This window comes from Denticeps clupeoides, chromosome 1 (genome assembly GCF_900700375.1).
Source record: "Denticeps clupeoides chromosome 1, fDenClu1.1, whole genome shotgun sequence".
NCBI classification, from domain to species: Eukaryota; Metazoa; Chordata; class Actinopteri; order Clupeiformes; family Denticipitidae; genus Denticeps; species Denticeps clupeoides.
In genome coordinates this window covers 609,782-622,304 of record NC_041707.1, presented here as the reverse complement: position 1 = coordinate 622,304, position 12,523 = coordinate 609,782, and the positions used below count along the sequence as shown (strand labels likewise).

General features: G+C 50.3%; 1 protein-coding gene across 2 annotated transcripts in view; it reads left to right on the top strand.

Moving 5' to 3' along the window:
• The first annotated feature begins 487 nt into the window (after positions 1-487).
• The window catches only part of prkd1 (protein kinase D1), a 31,140-nt gene continuing 19,104 nt past the window's right edge, over positions 488-12,523 (top strand). For both annotated transcript variants that reach the window (XM_028982174.1, XM_028982175.1), the window contains exon 1: positions 488-797. In XM_028982174.1, coding sequence (XP_028838007.1) covers positions 633-797 — 165 coding nt within the window. In that variant the 5' untranslated portion in view covers positions 488-632. The remainder of the gene's footprint in view (positions 798-12,523) is intronic.

Here is a 12,523-nt window from a genome sequence, read left to right as displayed (position 1 = left end):
TCCCTCTCCCTCTCTCTCCCTCTCTGTGTGTGTGTGTCTCTCTCTCCCTCTCTCTCTCTCAGGGTCTCTCTCTGTGTGTGTGTCTCTCTCTCTCGGTGTCCCTCTCCCTCTCTCTCTCTCAGGGTCTCTCTCTCTCTCTCTCTCTCTCTCTCGGTGTCCCTCTCCCTCTCTCTCCCTCTGTGTGTGTCTCTCTCTCTCTCTCTCAGTGCCCCCCCTCTCGCACAGTGTCTCTCTCTCTCTCCCTCTCGCTCAGTGTCTCTCTCCCTCTCTCTCCCTCTCCCTCTCTCCCTCTCTCTCGCTCAGTGTCTCTCTCCCCTCTCTCTCCCTCTCTCTCTCTCCCTCTCGCTCAGTGTCTCTCTCCCTCTCCCCTCTCTCTCTCTCTCTCTCTCCCTCTCGCTCAGTGTCTCTCTCCCTCTCTCCCTCTCTCTCTCTCTCCCTCTCTCTCGCTCAGTGTCTCTCTCCCCTCTCTCTCTCTCTCTCTCTCTCCCGCTCTCCGCGAGTCTGACGTTGATGGCTCCATCGTCTGTCAGGGTCCATCTGAACTGTGTCGCTTCATGACGCCTGCGGGGATTTAAACTTTTCTCCTCCGCCGTCCTGTTTCCGCGCTGACCGGGAAGTCCTGACCGGATCCGATGAACGCGCCGCCGGTGATCCGAGCACCGAGTCCCCTGGCGGGATCGCGGGGGATCTCCTTCCACATGCAGATCGGGCTGAGCCGCGAACCCGTGCTGCTGGACTCCTGCGAGCTCAGCCTGGCTCACGTCCGGGAGGTGGCATGTTCCATCGTGGACCAGAAGGTACATCTTTACTCCTCATTTCCTCCTCATCTCCACTTTTCATCAGTCTTTCATACTCTCCTACATGATCACTGATCACTACTCTCCTACACGATCACAACTCTCCTACACGATCACAACTCTCCTACATGATCACTATTCTCCTACATGATCACTACTCTCCTACATGATCACTGATCACTACTCTCCTACACAATCACTACTGCCTTACATGATCACAACTCTCCTACATGATCACTGATCAATACTCTCCTACACGATCACAACTGCCTTACATGATCACAACTCTCCTACATGATCACTGATCAATACTCTCCTACACGATCACTATTCTCCTACATGATCACTACTCTCCTACATGATCACTGATCACTACTCTCCTACACAATCACTACTGCCTTACATGATCACAACTCTCCTACATGATCACTGATCAATACTCTCCTACACAATCACAACTGCCTTACATGATCACAACTCTCCTACATGATCACTGATCAATACTCTCCTACACGATCACTATTCTCCTACATGATCTCAGCTCTCCTACATGATCACTGATCACTACTCTCCTACACGATCACTACTGCCTTACATGATCACAACTCTCCTACATGATCACTGATCAATACTCTCCTACACAATCACAACTGCCTTACATGATCACAACTCTCCTACATGATCACTGATCAATACTCTCCTACACGATCACTATTCTCCTACATGATCTCAGCTCTCCTACATGATCACTGATCACTACTCTCCTACACGATCACTACTCTCCTACATGATCTCAACTCTCATCAAACTTGACTTTTTCGTCTAACTTTCATCTGACATGAGCTTTGATTATCATCATCAGACTGGGGCTACAAGCAGGTAAAGGAGCAGGAGGTGGGATTAGGAGGTGCAGCAGCATGGTGTTCTGAGAACTAAACCTGGAAGAGTGTAGCTGCTGAAGGAGGTGAGACCTGCTCATCAGGACACGTCTTTAGAGCTCTCCATTTGAACATTTCTTGGGTTTGGATGCCACCGGCTCGATATTGAGTGCGTGAAGTGAGATGTTTCCTCTGGGCCCAGACACATTGTAGTGATCAGTAGAATCCCAAGTACACTGACCATGAAACCACCTTCATACGTTCTACCTCATCTCCACAGTTCATTTTCCTCCATTGTGTTCTACATCATCTTCACTTCTCGTTACTTCTCTACCTTATCTCCACTCCTCATATCTTCTTCTTACAGCATCTTGTGTCCTCCTGACAGATGCACAGCTTCATTTCCCCCACATCACCTACATCTTACCTGAGTTGCCTCCTCTCAACGTCTTTAATTGAGGATTACAAGTTAAAGTGGACTGTTTTCTCCTGGAATGAAGTATCAAGTCATACTTCACTCTATGGATTTCAGCATTACCTTCACATGAAATAAATCTGGTTGTAAGGTAGTATGTGGCCTTGTACCAGAACATACTGAGTCCATCAGGATACAAAACATGGTTTCATGGTCAGTGTACCTGGGATTCTACTGATCACTACAATGTGTCTGGGCCCAGAGGAAACATCTCACTTCACGCACTCAATAACGAGCCGGTGGCATCCAAACCCAAGAACTGTTCAAATGGAGAGCTCTAAAGACGTGTCCTGATGAGCAGGTCTCACCACCTACAGCAGCTACACTCTTCCAGGTTTAGTTCTCAGAACACCATGCTGCTGCACCTCCTAATCCCACCTCCTGCTCCTTGTAGCCCCAGTCTGATGGTGATAATCAAAGCTCATGTCAGATGAAAGTCAGATGAAAAGGCTATGGAATGATGAGGATCCAGGTATTAAGTGCCAGTCAGGCCTGTGATTGGTGGAAGGTGGTTTCTCTGCTCGTAGTCATGTGACCAGGGTGACGTGTGGTAATAACTATTACTGCCTTGTTTCGTAGTGACTTGATCAGTTTTCATGATCAGTGATTTATTTATTCATTCGCATCATCTGCCCGCAGTCGCTGTTGAAAAGTCGCGTTTTTTACCGGGTCGTGTTCGTAGTTAAAGGCGCCTTCAGCAGCGAGATGCTGGTGGACAACTGCGGGGGAATCAGATTTACAACCTTAAAACAGAAAGTAAAGTGAAGTGATTGTCACTTGTTATATACAGCAGCACAGCACACAGTGCACACAGTGAAATGTGTCCTCTGTATTTAACCATCACCCTTGGTGAGCAGTGGGCGGCCATGACAGGCGCCCGGGGAGCAGCGTGCTTTGCTCAGTGGGATTCGAACCGGCAACCTTCTGATTTATGGTTGGGTGAAGTTCAGCCAAACACACACAATTTTATTAAAGCTGAACTGGAGAACACGACAATTATCCACATGTCATTCATTAGAAGCATTTAAGTCGTGACCTTTGACCTTGTGTCCTGCAGCACCATGATAACGGAAGGGCTGTCAGGCTGAAGTGGATGATGGGTGTGGGGGGCTTTGTGGAGGGATGACGCTGGCGTCTAAAAAAAGCCGCGCTGAAAGTGGGCCAGGTGTGACACAACAGCATGCGTCAGTCACACTGCAGGTTGATGGAGCTTTCCGCACGGAGAAGACCCACCGAGAAGAAGCGGGCCACCACCGCCGTCCAGGATCTGCTCCTACAACGCAGAAACATCGCTCACACATACATATTCACCCATTCCATACATGATCAATTAGAGCTTTAAACTGAGAGTAAATCGACAGCGTTCCTCTAGCCATACAATATGGATTCATTATGAAAATTATTTTACAGCACATTGCATTGTTGCCATTTATGAGACGGCCTCATCCACAGCGCCTTAAAACCGGAAGTTTCTGGGACGTCTAGGACTGTAACTGGGCCTAAAGAGTGAGGCCCGACTTCACTTTTAATAAAACGACATAAAACTAATTTACTAAAATCACCAAAACAAACACACAAGCCGCCAATCATACGGAGTAAAACGATAGAAACTGAGATTTCAGACCCGCCGGTTGGTGTTGGAAGAGACGTCCACTGACCGTACGGAGAAGAAAGATGGACGCTGCACTGTACATGCTTTCTGTCTGGTTCTTTTTGTGAATAGCCATGAATTCATTTACATTTACAGCATTTATCCAGAGCGCCTTACAGGGACAGTCCCCCCCTGGAGACACTCAGGGACACAATGGAAGTAAGTGGGATTTGAACCTGGGTCTTCTGGTTCATAGGCGAGTGTGTCACCTGTAGGCCACTACCATCCTAAATTCTTCAATACTAGTCAACACCGCAAAATACTATATTGTTTTTAAAGATGGACTGTGTTATTATTAAAGCTCGAAACAGCATGAATTATAAGACATTTTCGGATCCTGATGTATCGTACTGTTACTACTTGAATGACGACGTTCTCATCCTGCGTTTGCGGTTCTCCTCGTCTCCGTCCCGTATCTTCACACAGCTGAAGGTAAAAAATGCTGCTGGATTTGTAGGTTTTAGGTGCTTTTGTGGGGAAAAGATAAGCTGCTAATTTGGCAACTCTGGAATCTTAGCGAAGGCTGATGAACGGTGACATGGCGACGCGGCGCGAGGCCTTTCCGCTCCGTCTCTTCGCTCCTTTATCCCGGGGAGACCCGGCCGCTCGTCACCGTTTATTAGTGTTCGGGACTATCAGCCTTCATTAAAGCGAAGGCGCCTTTTGTTCGAAGTTTTGCACCTTTGCCGCATTAGCCGTCGCTCCACCGAGACCGGTGGCTTAATCGGCCTCTCACCAGGACTGGTTCCGAACCACAGATCTTCATCACAAACCTCACCTGGCAACGCAGCAGCACTTCCTGTCATCGTCCCTCAGCCTTATTAACCGATACTCGTCACGTGATTGGCCGGATTTTCCTCCTGATGTCCCGCCCACAGCTACTTACAGGCCAACCTGTGCGTTCATGCTTCTACCCGAGTAGAGAAGGGTGGTCTGGTGGGGAGATTCTGGGACGGGAGGACCAGAGGAGGTCCAGGCTGAGACAATGTCCCCGTTCTTCCCTTGTTCTCGTCTCACAACGCTGTGATAATACGGGAACGTTCGCCGCCCTTCCACAGTCGCACGTCATCGCCGGCTGTCTGCACGTTCGCCTCTCAAGGAACCGTTTTTATGAACTTATATGGTCATCCCTCAGCCCGGCAGGATCTGATGCAAGTCCAAGAATGGTCCCCCAGTTGCTTGGCAACTGATTATGATTACATGGTGAAGTGCTTATTTGAGTGCCATTATCCTGAGGAGAACGCTGTGTGTGTGTGTGTGTGTGTGTATGTGTGTGTGTGTGTGTGTGTGTGTCGGGCTCAGAGCAGAATCAGCTTGGTCCATCTCCATTGTGGACCAGCTGTTTAGCAGCGAGAGTCCGAGACAAAGCCGGGCCCCTGGGCTCCTGGGCTCCAGTAGGGCCCCATCCTCATCCTCACGCCCGTCCCCTGGTTCGAGTATCTGACGCTGCGTCCTGGGGTCCTTTGTTCCGCAGGAATCGTGTGGATTTACTGAAGAACGTGTTAATTACACTCAGGCATGAAAATGTCTTCTCCGTTCTGCCTCGTACCTGTTCCTGGATCAGCCGCGTCGCAGGGACGATCTCTGAACCGCGGCGCCCACGTCTCACCGCGCTCCCGTGCGTCAGCAGCCATTCAGCTCGGCCGGTTACTGCAGTCACGCCCGCTTTCTACTCAGATGAAGTGGAACACGTGAACATCCAATTAATGTCATGATATTCATTTTACACAAGATACTGTAGACATGATCGGCAATATTGATCTATTCTACTCAGTCTGGACTGAGTCATATTGCATAGTTATTAAATCTCTTCACTTTCGCCTTTTACATGTAGCATGAGCTCATTTACATTATGTGGCGAGCAAGAACATATTTCATATGAACTGATATAAAGAACATCTTCAGGTGTTAATTTGTAAGCAAAGGACGATCAGATTAGTGTCACAGTTTATATGCACTTCAAAATGTAAAATATTATTCATACATTTACAGCATTTATCAGACGCCCTTATCCAGAGTGACTTACAACCAGTAGTTACAGGGTCAGTCTCCCTGGAGCAACTTAGGGTTAAGTGTCTTGCTCAGGGACACAATGGTAGTAAGAGGGATTCGAACCCGGGTCTTCTGGTTCATAGGCGAGTGTGTTACCCACTAGGCTACTACCACCCTACCTATTCATAAAAATAATATATCGACAGTGTCATTATGAGTCGTGCTGTGGGATCCGAGCGCTGCTTCTGGAAAACATCAGTGGGGTGTTGAACGTCGTAATTTGCACTTCGTCTCAATGATCCTGTCATTTAAAAGCATAAAGTTCTCGCATGACGCAGCTTGAAGTTTTGCATATTAAACGCTTCCCGGCTTCTAACTCTCTTTTCAGCTGTCAGATAGACGCTAGAACGGTTCTGTAGGACGTCTAAATGCCATTAGACGGAGAAGATGATGTGTTTAGTATATATGGAGATCTTGATATCGTGAACATGGTGAAATTCCCACTGTTGCTGGACGTGGTGATTCTTTCACGCGTTTCTCCCCAGTTCGTATCGGCTTGAAAATTGTGCCGGTGAAGCAAATAGTTCCATAAACATTGGAATTCAAAAATGAACCAGCCTACTATTAATCAGGGTAAACGATAACGTTCCACTTCCACCAGGTTCCACTGTTGGAGATCGGTAAGGAGCAGCACAGGCCTACAGTTAGGACTACCTCTCCAGCGCCAGTGAAATCTTTAGAAAAGTGGATTCTGATTGTCTGGCTGAGCGATGTTTAGCACCGGAAACGGCTCCAAACCAGCGTCCAACACCATGATATCGAAGTTCCACAAGTTTGAGTAACGGAAGCTGCGTATAACCTGAAGGCCAGGGTCATCATCTTCTTCAATGAAGACTCAGCTGAGGGGGCTGGGCTGCATGAAGGAGCATTTCACTTTGGGCCCAATTTCACTATTTCACTTCGCCCATTAAGGTGAAAGGCGGCGTAGTTTTGAGGATTCGCTAATTTAATGTTTTGCACCATGGCAGCAAATTTTTGGTATTTTCCAAGCTGTGGGAGGGTGGACTTTTAAGCCAAGTCAGTGCATCTTGTTTCCATAAGATCTATTCTTGGTGCAAAGGACAAAAAGGACAAAAACGTCCTCTGTATGGAGCTTTGTGAAGTGATTGTCACATGTGATAGACAGCAGCACAGCACACGGTGCACACAGTGAAATGTGTCCTCTGCATTTAACCATCACCCTGAGTGAGCAGTGGGCACCATGACAGGCGCCCGGGGAGCAGTGTGTGGGGACGGTGCTTTGCTCAGTGGCACCTCTAACCGCTTAACCGCTAGGCCACCACTGCGCCATTTCAATTAATTCACCCTACAGTCCTGAGCAAATATTCTATTAAAATGTTCCATTTGCACAACAGCATGATCTATACTGTCGCTGTCGCATTTTTACGCCCGTAGTCGCTTGACCCTCGTCGCATTTTTACGCCCGTAGTCGCTTGACCCTCGTCGCATTTTTACGCCCGTAGTCGCTTGACCCTCGTCGCATTTTTACGCCCGTAGTCGCTTGACCCTCGTCGCATTTTTATGCCCGTTGTCACTTCACCCTTGTCCCCGGTTTACGCCCGTAGTCGCTTGACCCTCGTCGCATTTTTACGCCCGTAGTCTCTTGACCCTCGTCGCATTTTTATGCCTGTAGTCGCTTGACCCTCGTCGCATTTTTATGCCCGTTGTCACTTCACCCTTGTCCCCGGTTTACGCCCGTAGTCGCTTGACCCTCGTCGCATTTTTACGCCCGTAGTCTCTTGACCCTCGTCGCATTTTTACGCCCGTAGTCGCTTGACCCTCGTCGCATTTTTATGCCTGTAGTCGCTTGACCCTCGTCGCATTTTTACGCCCGTAGTCGCTTGACCCTCGTCGCATTTTTACGCCCGTAGTCGCTTGACCCTCGTCGCATTTTTACGCCCGTAGTCGCTTGACCCTCGTCGCATTTTTACGCCCGTAGTCGCTTGACCCTCGTCGCATTTTTATGCCCGTTGTCACTTCACCCTTGTCCCCGGTTTACGCCCGTAGTCGCTTGACCCTCGTCGCATTTTTACGCCCGTAGTCTCTTGACCCTCGTCGCATTTTTATGCCTGTAGTCGCTTGACCCTCGTCGCATTTTTATGCCCGTTGTCACTTCACCCTTGTCCCCGGTTTACGCCCGTAGTCGCTTGACCCTCGTCGCATTTTTACGCCCGTAGTCTCTTGACCCTCGTCGCATTTTTACGCCCGTAGTCGCTTGACCCTCGTCGCATTTTTATGCCTGTAGTCGCTTGACCCTCGTCGCATTTTTACGCCCGTAGTCGCTTGACCCTCGTCGCATTTTTACGCCCGTAGTCGCTTGACCCTCGTCGCATTTTTACGCCCGTAGTCGCTTGACCCTCGTCGCATTTTTATGCCCGTTGTCACTTCACCCTTGTCCCCGGTTTACGCCCGTAGTCGCTTGACCCTCGTCGCATTTTTACGCCCGTAGTCTCTTGACCCTCGTCGCATTTTTATGCCTGTAGTCGCTTGACCCTCGTCGCATTTTTATGCCCGTTGTCACTTCACCCTTGTCCCCGGTTTACGCCCGTAGTCGCTTGACCCTCGTCGCATTTTTACGCCCGTAGTCGCTTGACCCTCGTCGCATTTTTATGCCTGTAGTCGCTTGACCCTCGTCGCATTTTTACGCCCGTAGTCGCTTGACCCTCGTCGCATTTTTACGCCCGTAGTCGCTTGACCCTCGTCGCATTTTTACGCCCGTAGTCGCTTGACCCTCGTCGCATTTTTATGCCCGTTGTCACTTCACCCTCGTCCCCGGTTTACGCCCGTAGTCGCTTGACCCTCGTCGCATTTTTACGCCCGTAGTCGCTTGACCCTCGTCGCATTTTTATGCCTGTAGTCGCTTGACCCTCGTCGCATTTTTATGCCCGTTGTCACTTCACCCTTGTCCCCGGTTTACGCCCGTAGTCGCTTGACCCTCGTCGCATTTTACGCCCGTAGTCTCTTGACCCTCGTCGCATTTTTACGCCCGTAGTCGCTTGGCCCTCGTCGCATTTTTATGCCTGTAGTCGCTTGACCCTCGTCGCATTTTTACGCCCGTAGTCGCTTGACCCTCGTCGCATTTTTACGCCCGTAGTCGCTTGACCCTCGTCGCATTTTTACGCCCGTAGTCGCTTGACCCTCGTCGCATTTTTATGCCCGTTGTCACTTCACCCTTGTCCCCGGTTTACGCCCGTAGTCGCTTGACCCTCGTCGCATTTTTACGCCCGTAGTCTCTTGACCCTCGTCGCATTTTTATGCCTGTAGTCGCTTGACCCTCGTCGCATTTTTATGCCCGTTGTCACTTCACCCTTGTCCCCGGTTTACGCCCGTAGTCGCTTGACCCTCGTCGCATTTTTACGCCCGTAGTCTCTTGACCCTCGTCGCATTTTTACGCCCGTAGTCGCTTGACCCTCGTCGCATTTTTATGCCTGTAGTCGCTTGACCCTCGTCGCATTTTTACGCCCGTAGTCGCTTGACCCTCGTCGCATTTTTACGCCCGTAGTCGCTTGACCCTCGTCGCATTTTTACGCCCGTAGTCGCTTGACCCTCGTCGCATTTTTATGCCCGTTGTCACTTCACCCTTGTCCCCGGTTTACGCCCGTAGTCGCTTGACCCTCGTCGCATTTTTACGCCCGTAGTCTCTTGACCCTCGTCGCATTTTTATGCCTGTAGTCGCTTGACCCTCGTCGCATTTTTATGCCCGTTGTCACTTCACCCTTGTCCCCGGTTTACGCCCGTAGTCGCTTGACCCTCGTCGCATTTTTACGCCCGTAGTCTCTTGACCCTCGTCGCATTTTTACGCCCGTAGTCGCTTGACCCTCGTCGCATTTTTATGCCTGTAGTCGCTTGACCCTCGTCGCATTTTTACGCCCGTAGTCGCTTGACCCTTGTCGCATTTTTACGCCCGTAGTCGCTTGACCCTCGTCGCATTTTTATGCCTGTAGTCGCTTGACCCTCGTCGCATTTTTACGCCCGTAGTCGCTTGACCCTCGTCGCATTTTTACGCCTGTTGTCGCTTGACCCTCGTCGCATTTTTACGCCTGGCGTTGCTTGACCCTCATCACCGTTAGACGCCCATTGTTTGACGACGTTGTGACGTTATGTGCGAAAAATTGATTGGATGCATTGATCGATTATCCATGCATTGATAATCTAATTGAAGCATGAGACCGGGGAAGGTTGTAGTACCGCCGGTAACGCTTGTAGGTCGCTCTGGATAAAAGGGCGTACATGTAAATGTTGTTGTAAGACGCGTTCTATTGTAACGTAGCGGCAGCGCTGCGACCGGGCTGCTCTCGGCACCCCGCCGGGCCTGCGACGCCATTTAATAACCGGCACCATAACCGAGAACCATCAGCCACCTGCAGTCGACCAGTGGGCTCCGACACCGCAAACGACTCACTAATAACGTGCGAACATACAGCTATTAAGGTGACAATGAGAATCCTAACAGTCCCTAAAAGAGGCTTTAATTAGATTTCACCTCGGAAGGGAGCATTATCCTACCAGGTCCACGTTCCCGGCGTGTTGGGAGTGTGATGTGTGCCGACGACTGGGGAAGTAGACGCGCGTGGTGACAGCGTGACGGTGTGTGTGTTGGTCCATGTAGTGTAACGTGTGTACACCGGTCTGTGTGTGTGTGTGTGTGTGTATTTGGCCGCAGAGGGAGACTGTAAAACTGGCGCGCGGCGCTGTGCCGATATTGACCGGCGGTTGTCACACCGCAGCCAGCCCGTGTGGCCGGTTGAACGTGCGGCGGGGGGGCGGCTGCCGATTGGCCGGCGGTGTGTGTGCGCCCGGGCCTGTGAGAAGCATCGACGGGGAGCATCGACGCGGCGAGCGGCTCTTTTAATACAGGCCTGGGCCTGAACCGGGAGCGAGCGGGATCGCGGTGACCCCGCGGTGACCCCGCGGTGACCCCATGCTGACCTGCAGCCTGGAAGTCCAGAACATTCTTACAGACACCAGAAGGGTGGTCACGTCCAGTTGAGTCCTAGCTGGGTTGTGTAGCCCTTACCCATAATCCATTTCTGCTCATGCGTTGCATAATAGGGAGCTTAAGTCCTGCGGTCATGTTGTGGAAGGAAATCCTTCTGGTCTGCAGCTAAAATGAGTATAAAGGCACCTTCACGTGTTGTGTGGGTGACATCTCTCACCAGATTCGAAATAGAATCCGTTCTGGAAGAGTTAAAGCTCCCTGTTCCACTTCTCTTGACAAGATTATTCATGGATTCCTGTCCGTTACGTAAAAACCTGCCAGACGTGGGGTTTTGTGTAAATCGCTCCAGAGGTCAGATTTCCACTTCACACAGCGGAAGTGGAGAACTTCTCTACACTACTACTCACACCCTGGAGCTGTGATGTCTCACAGTGGCGCTCCGCTGACCCCAGAACAGCTGCTGTCCCCCGAGTCCCACCGCTCGCTGCCAGTTTACATACTGTAAAAAACGGGAATAGATATTTATTACAAGCGTAGACAGTGTCCACTCGGCTGTCCTAGTTAGGCTTATGTAGACCACCATAACCTGGTATTTCTGTCCAGTGAAGAGACCACCAGAGAGGTGCCGGTGAGGACATGGACTTCTGGGTCCCACCACTTCCTATACTCACCATTCTTATTAAGCCCACTGCACGCTCTTCCCTCGCTCAGTTACTCCTTCTTAAGGTTTCTTCCACTGTTTACTCCAAATAATCTTCTCCTAAACACCACCAAGACCAAGGAGCTTATTGTGGACTTCAGGAGGGAGAGAAGAGGCTCGCATGATCCCATCCACATCAATGGGATGACTGTGGAGCCTGTTACATCCTTCAAGTTCCTGGGGACCCACATCTCAGAGGACCTGTCCTGGAGCATTAACACCTCCAGCCTGGTCAAGAAGGCTCACCAGCACCTCTTCTTCTTGAGAACATTAAAAAAGAACCAGCTACCCACTACCATCCTGTTGAACTTTTACCGCTCTACAATAGAGAGCATCCTAACCAGCTGTCTCACAGTGTGGTATGGAAGCTGCACTGTTGCTGAGCGTAATGCGATGCAGCGGGTGGTGAAAACTGCCCAGCGCATCACAGGGACTCCACTTCCATCCATCGAGGACATCCAGAGGAAGCACTGCCTGCGTCGCGCTCACAGTATTCTTAAGGACTCCTCCCACCCGGCCCACGTACTGTTCTCTCTCCTGCCTTCTGGCAGACGCTTCAGGCTACCACGGACAAGAATCAGCAGACTTAGGAACAGCTTCCCCCCCCCCCATACACTCCTGATAATCACTGTACTGTACTACTCCTGCACATATCACTTTGGGGCAGTGGTGGCCTAGTGGTTAAGGAAGCAGCCCCGTAATCGGAAGGTTGCTGGTTCGAATCCCGGTCCGCCAAGGTGCCACTGAGGTGCCACTGAGCAAAGCACCGTCCCCACACACTGCTCCCCAGATGCCTGTCATGGTGCCCACTGCTCACTCAGGGTGATGGTTAAATGCAGAGGACACATTTCACAGTGTGCACCGTGTGCTGTGCTGCTGTGTATCACATGTGACAATCACTTCACTTTATTATTATTATTATTATTATTATTTATGTATATATATAACTTATTTGAACTGTATCCTGCACTTGCTGCTTATTGCACTTTTGGTTGGACCTAAACTACATTTCGTTGCCCTGTACTTGTACA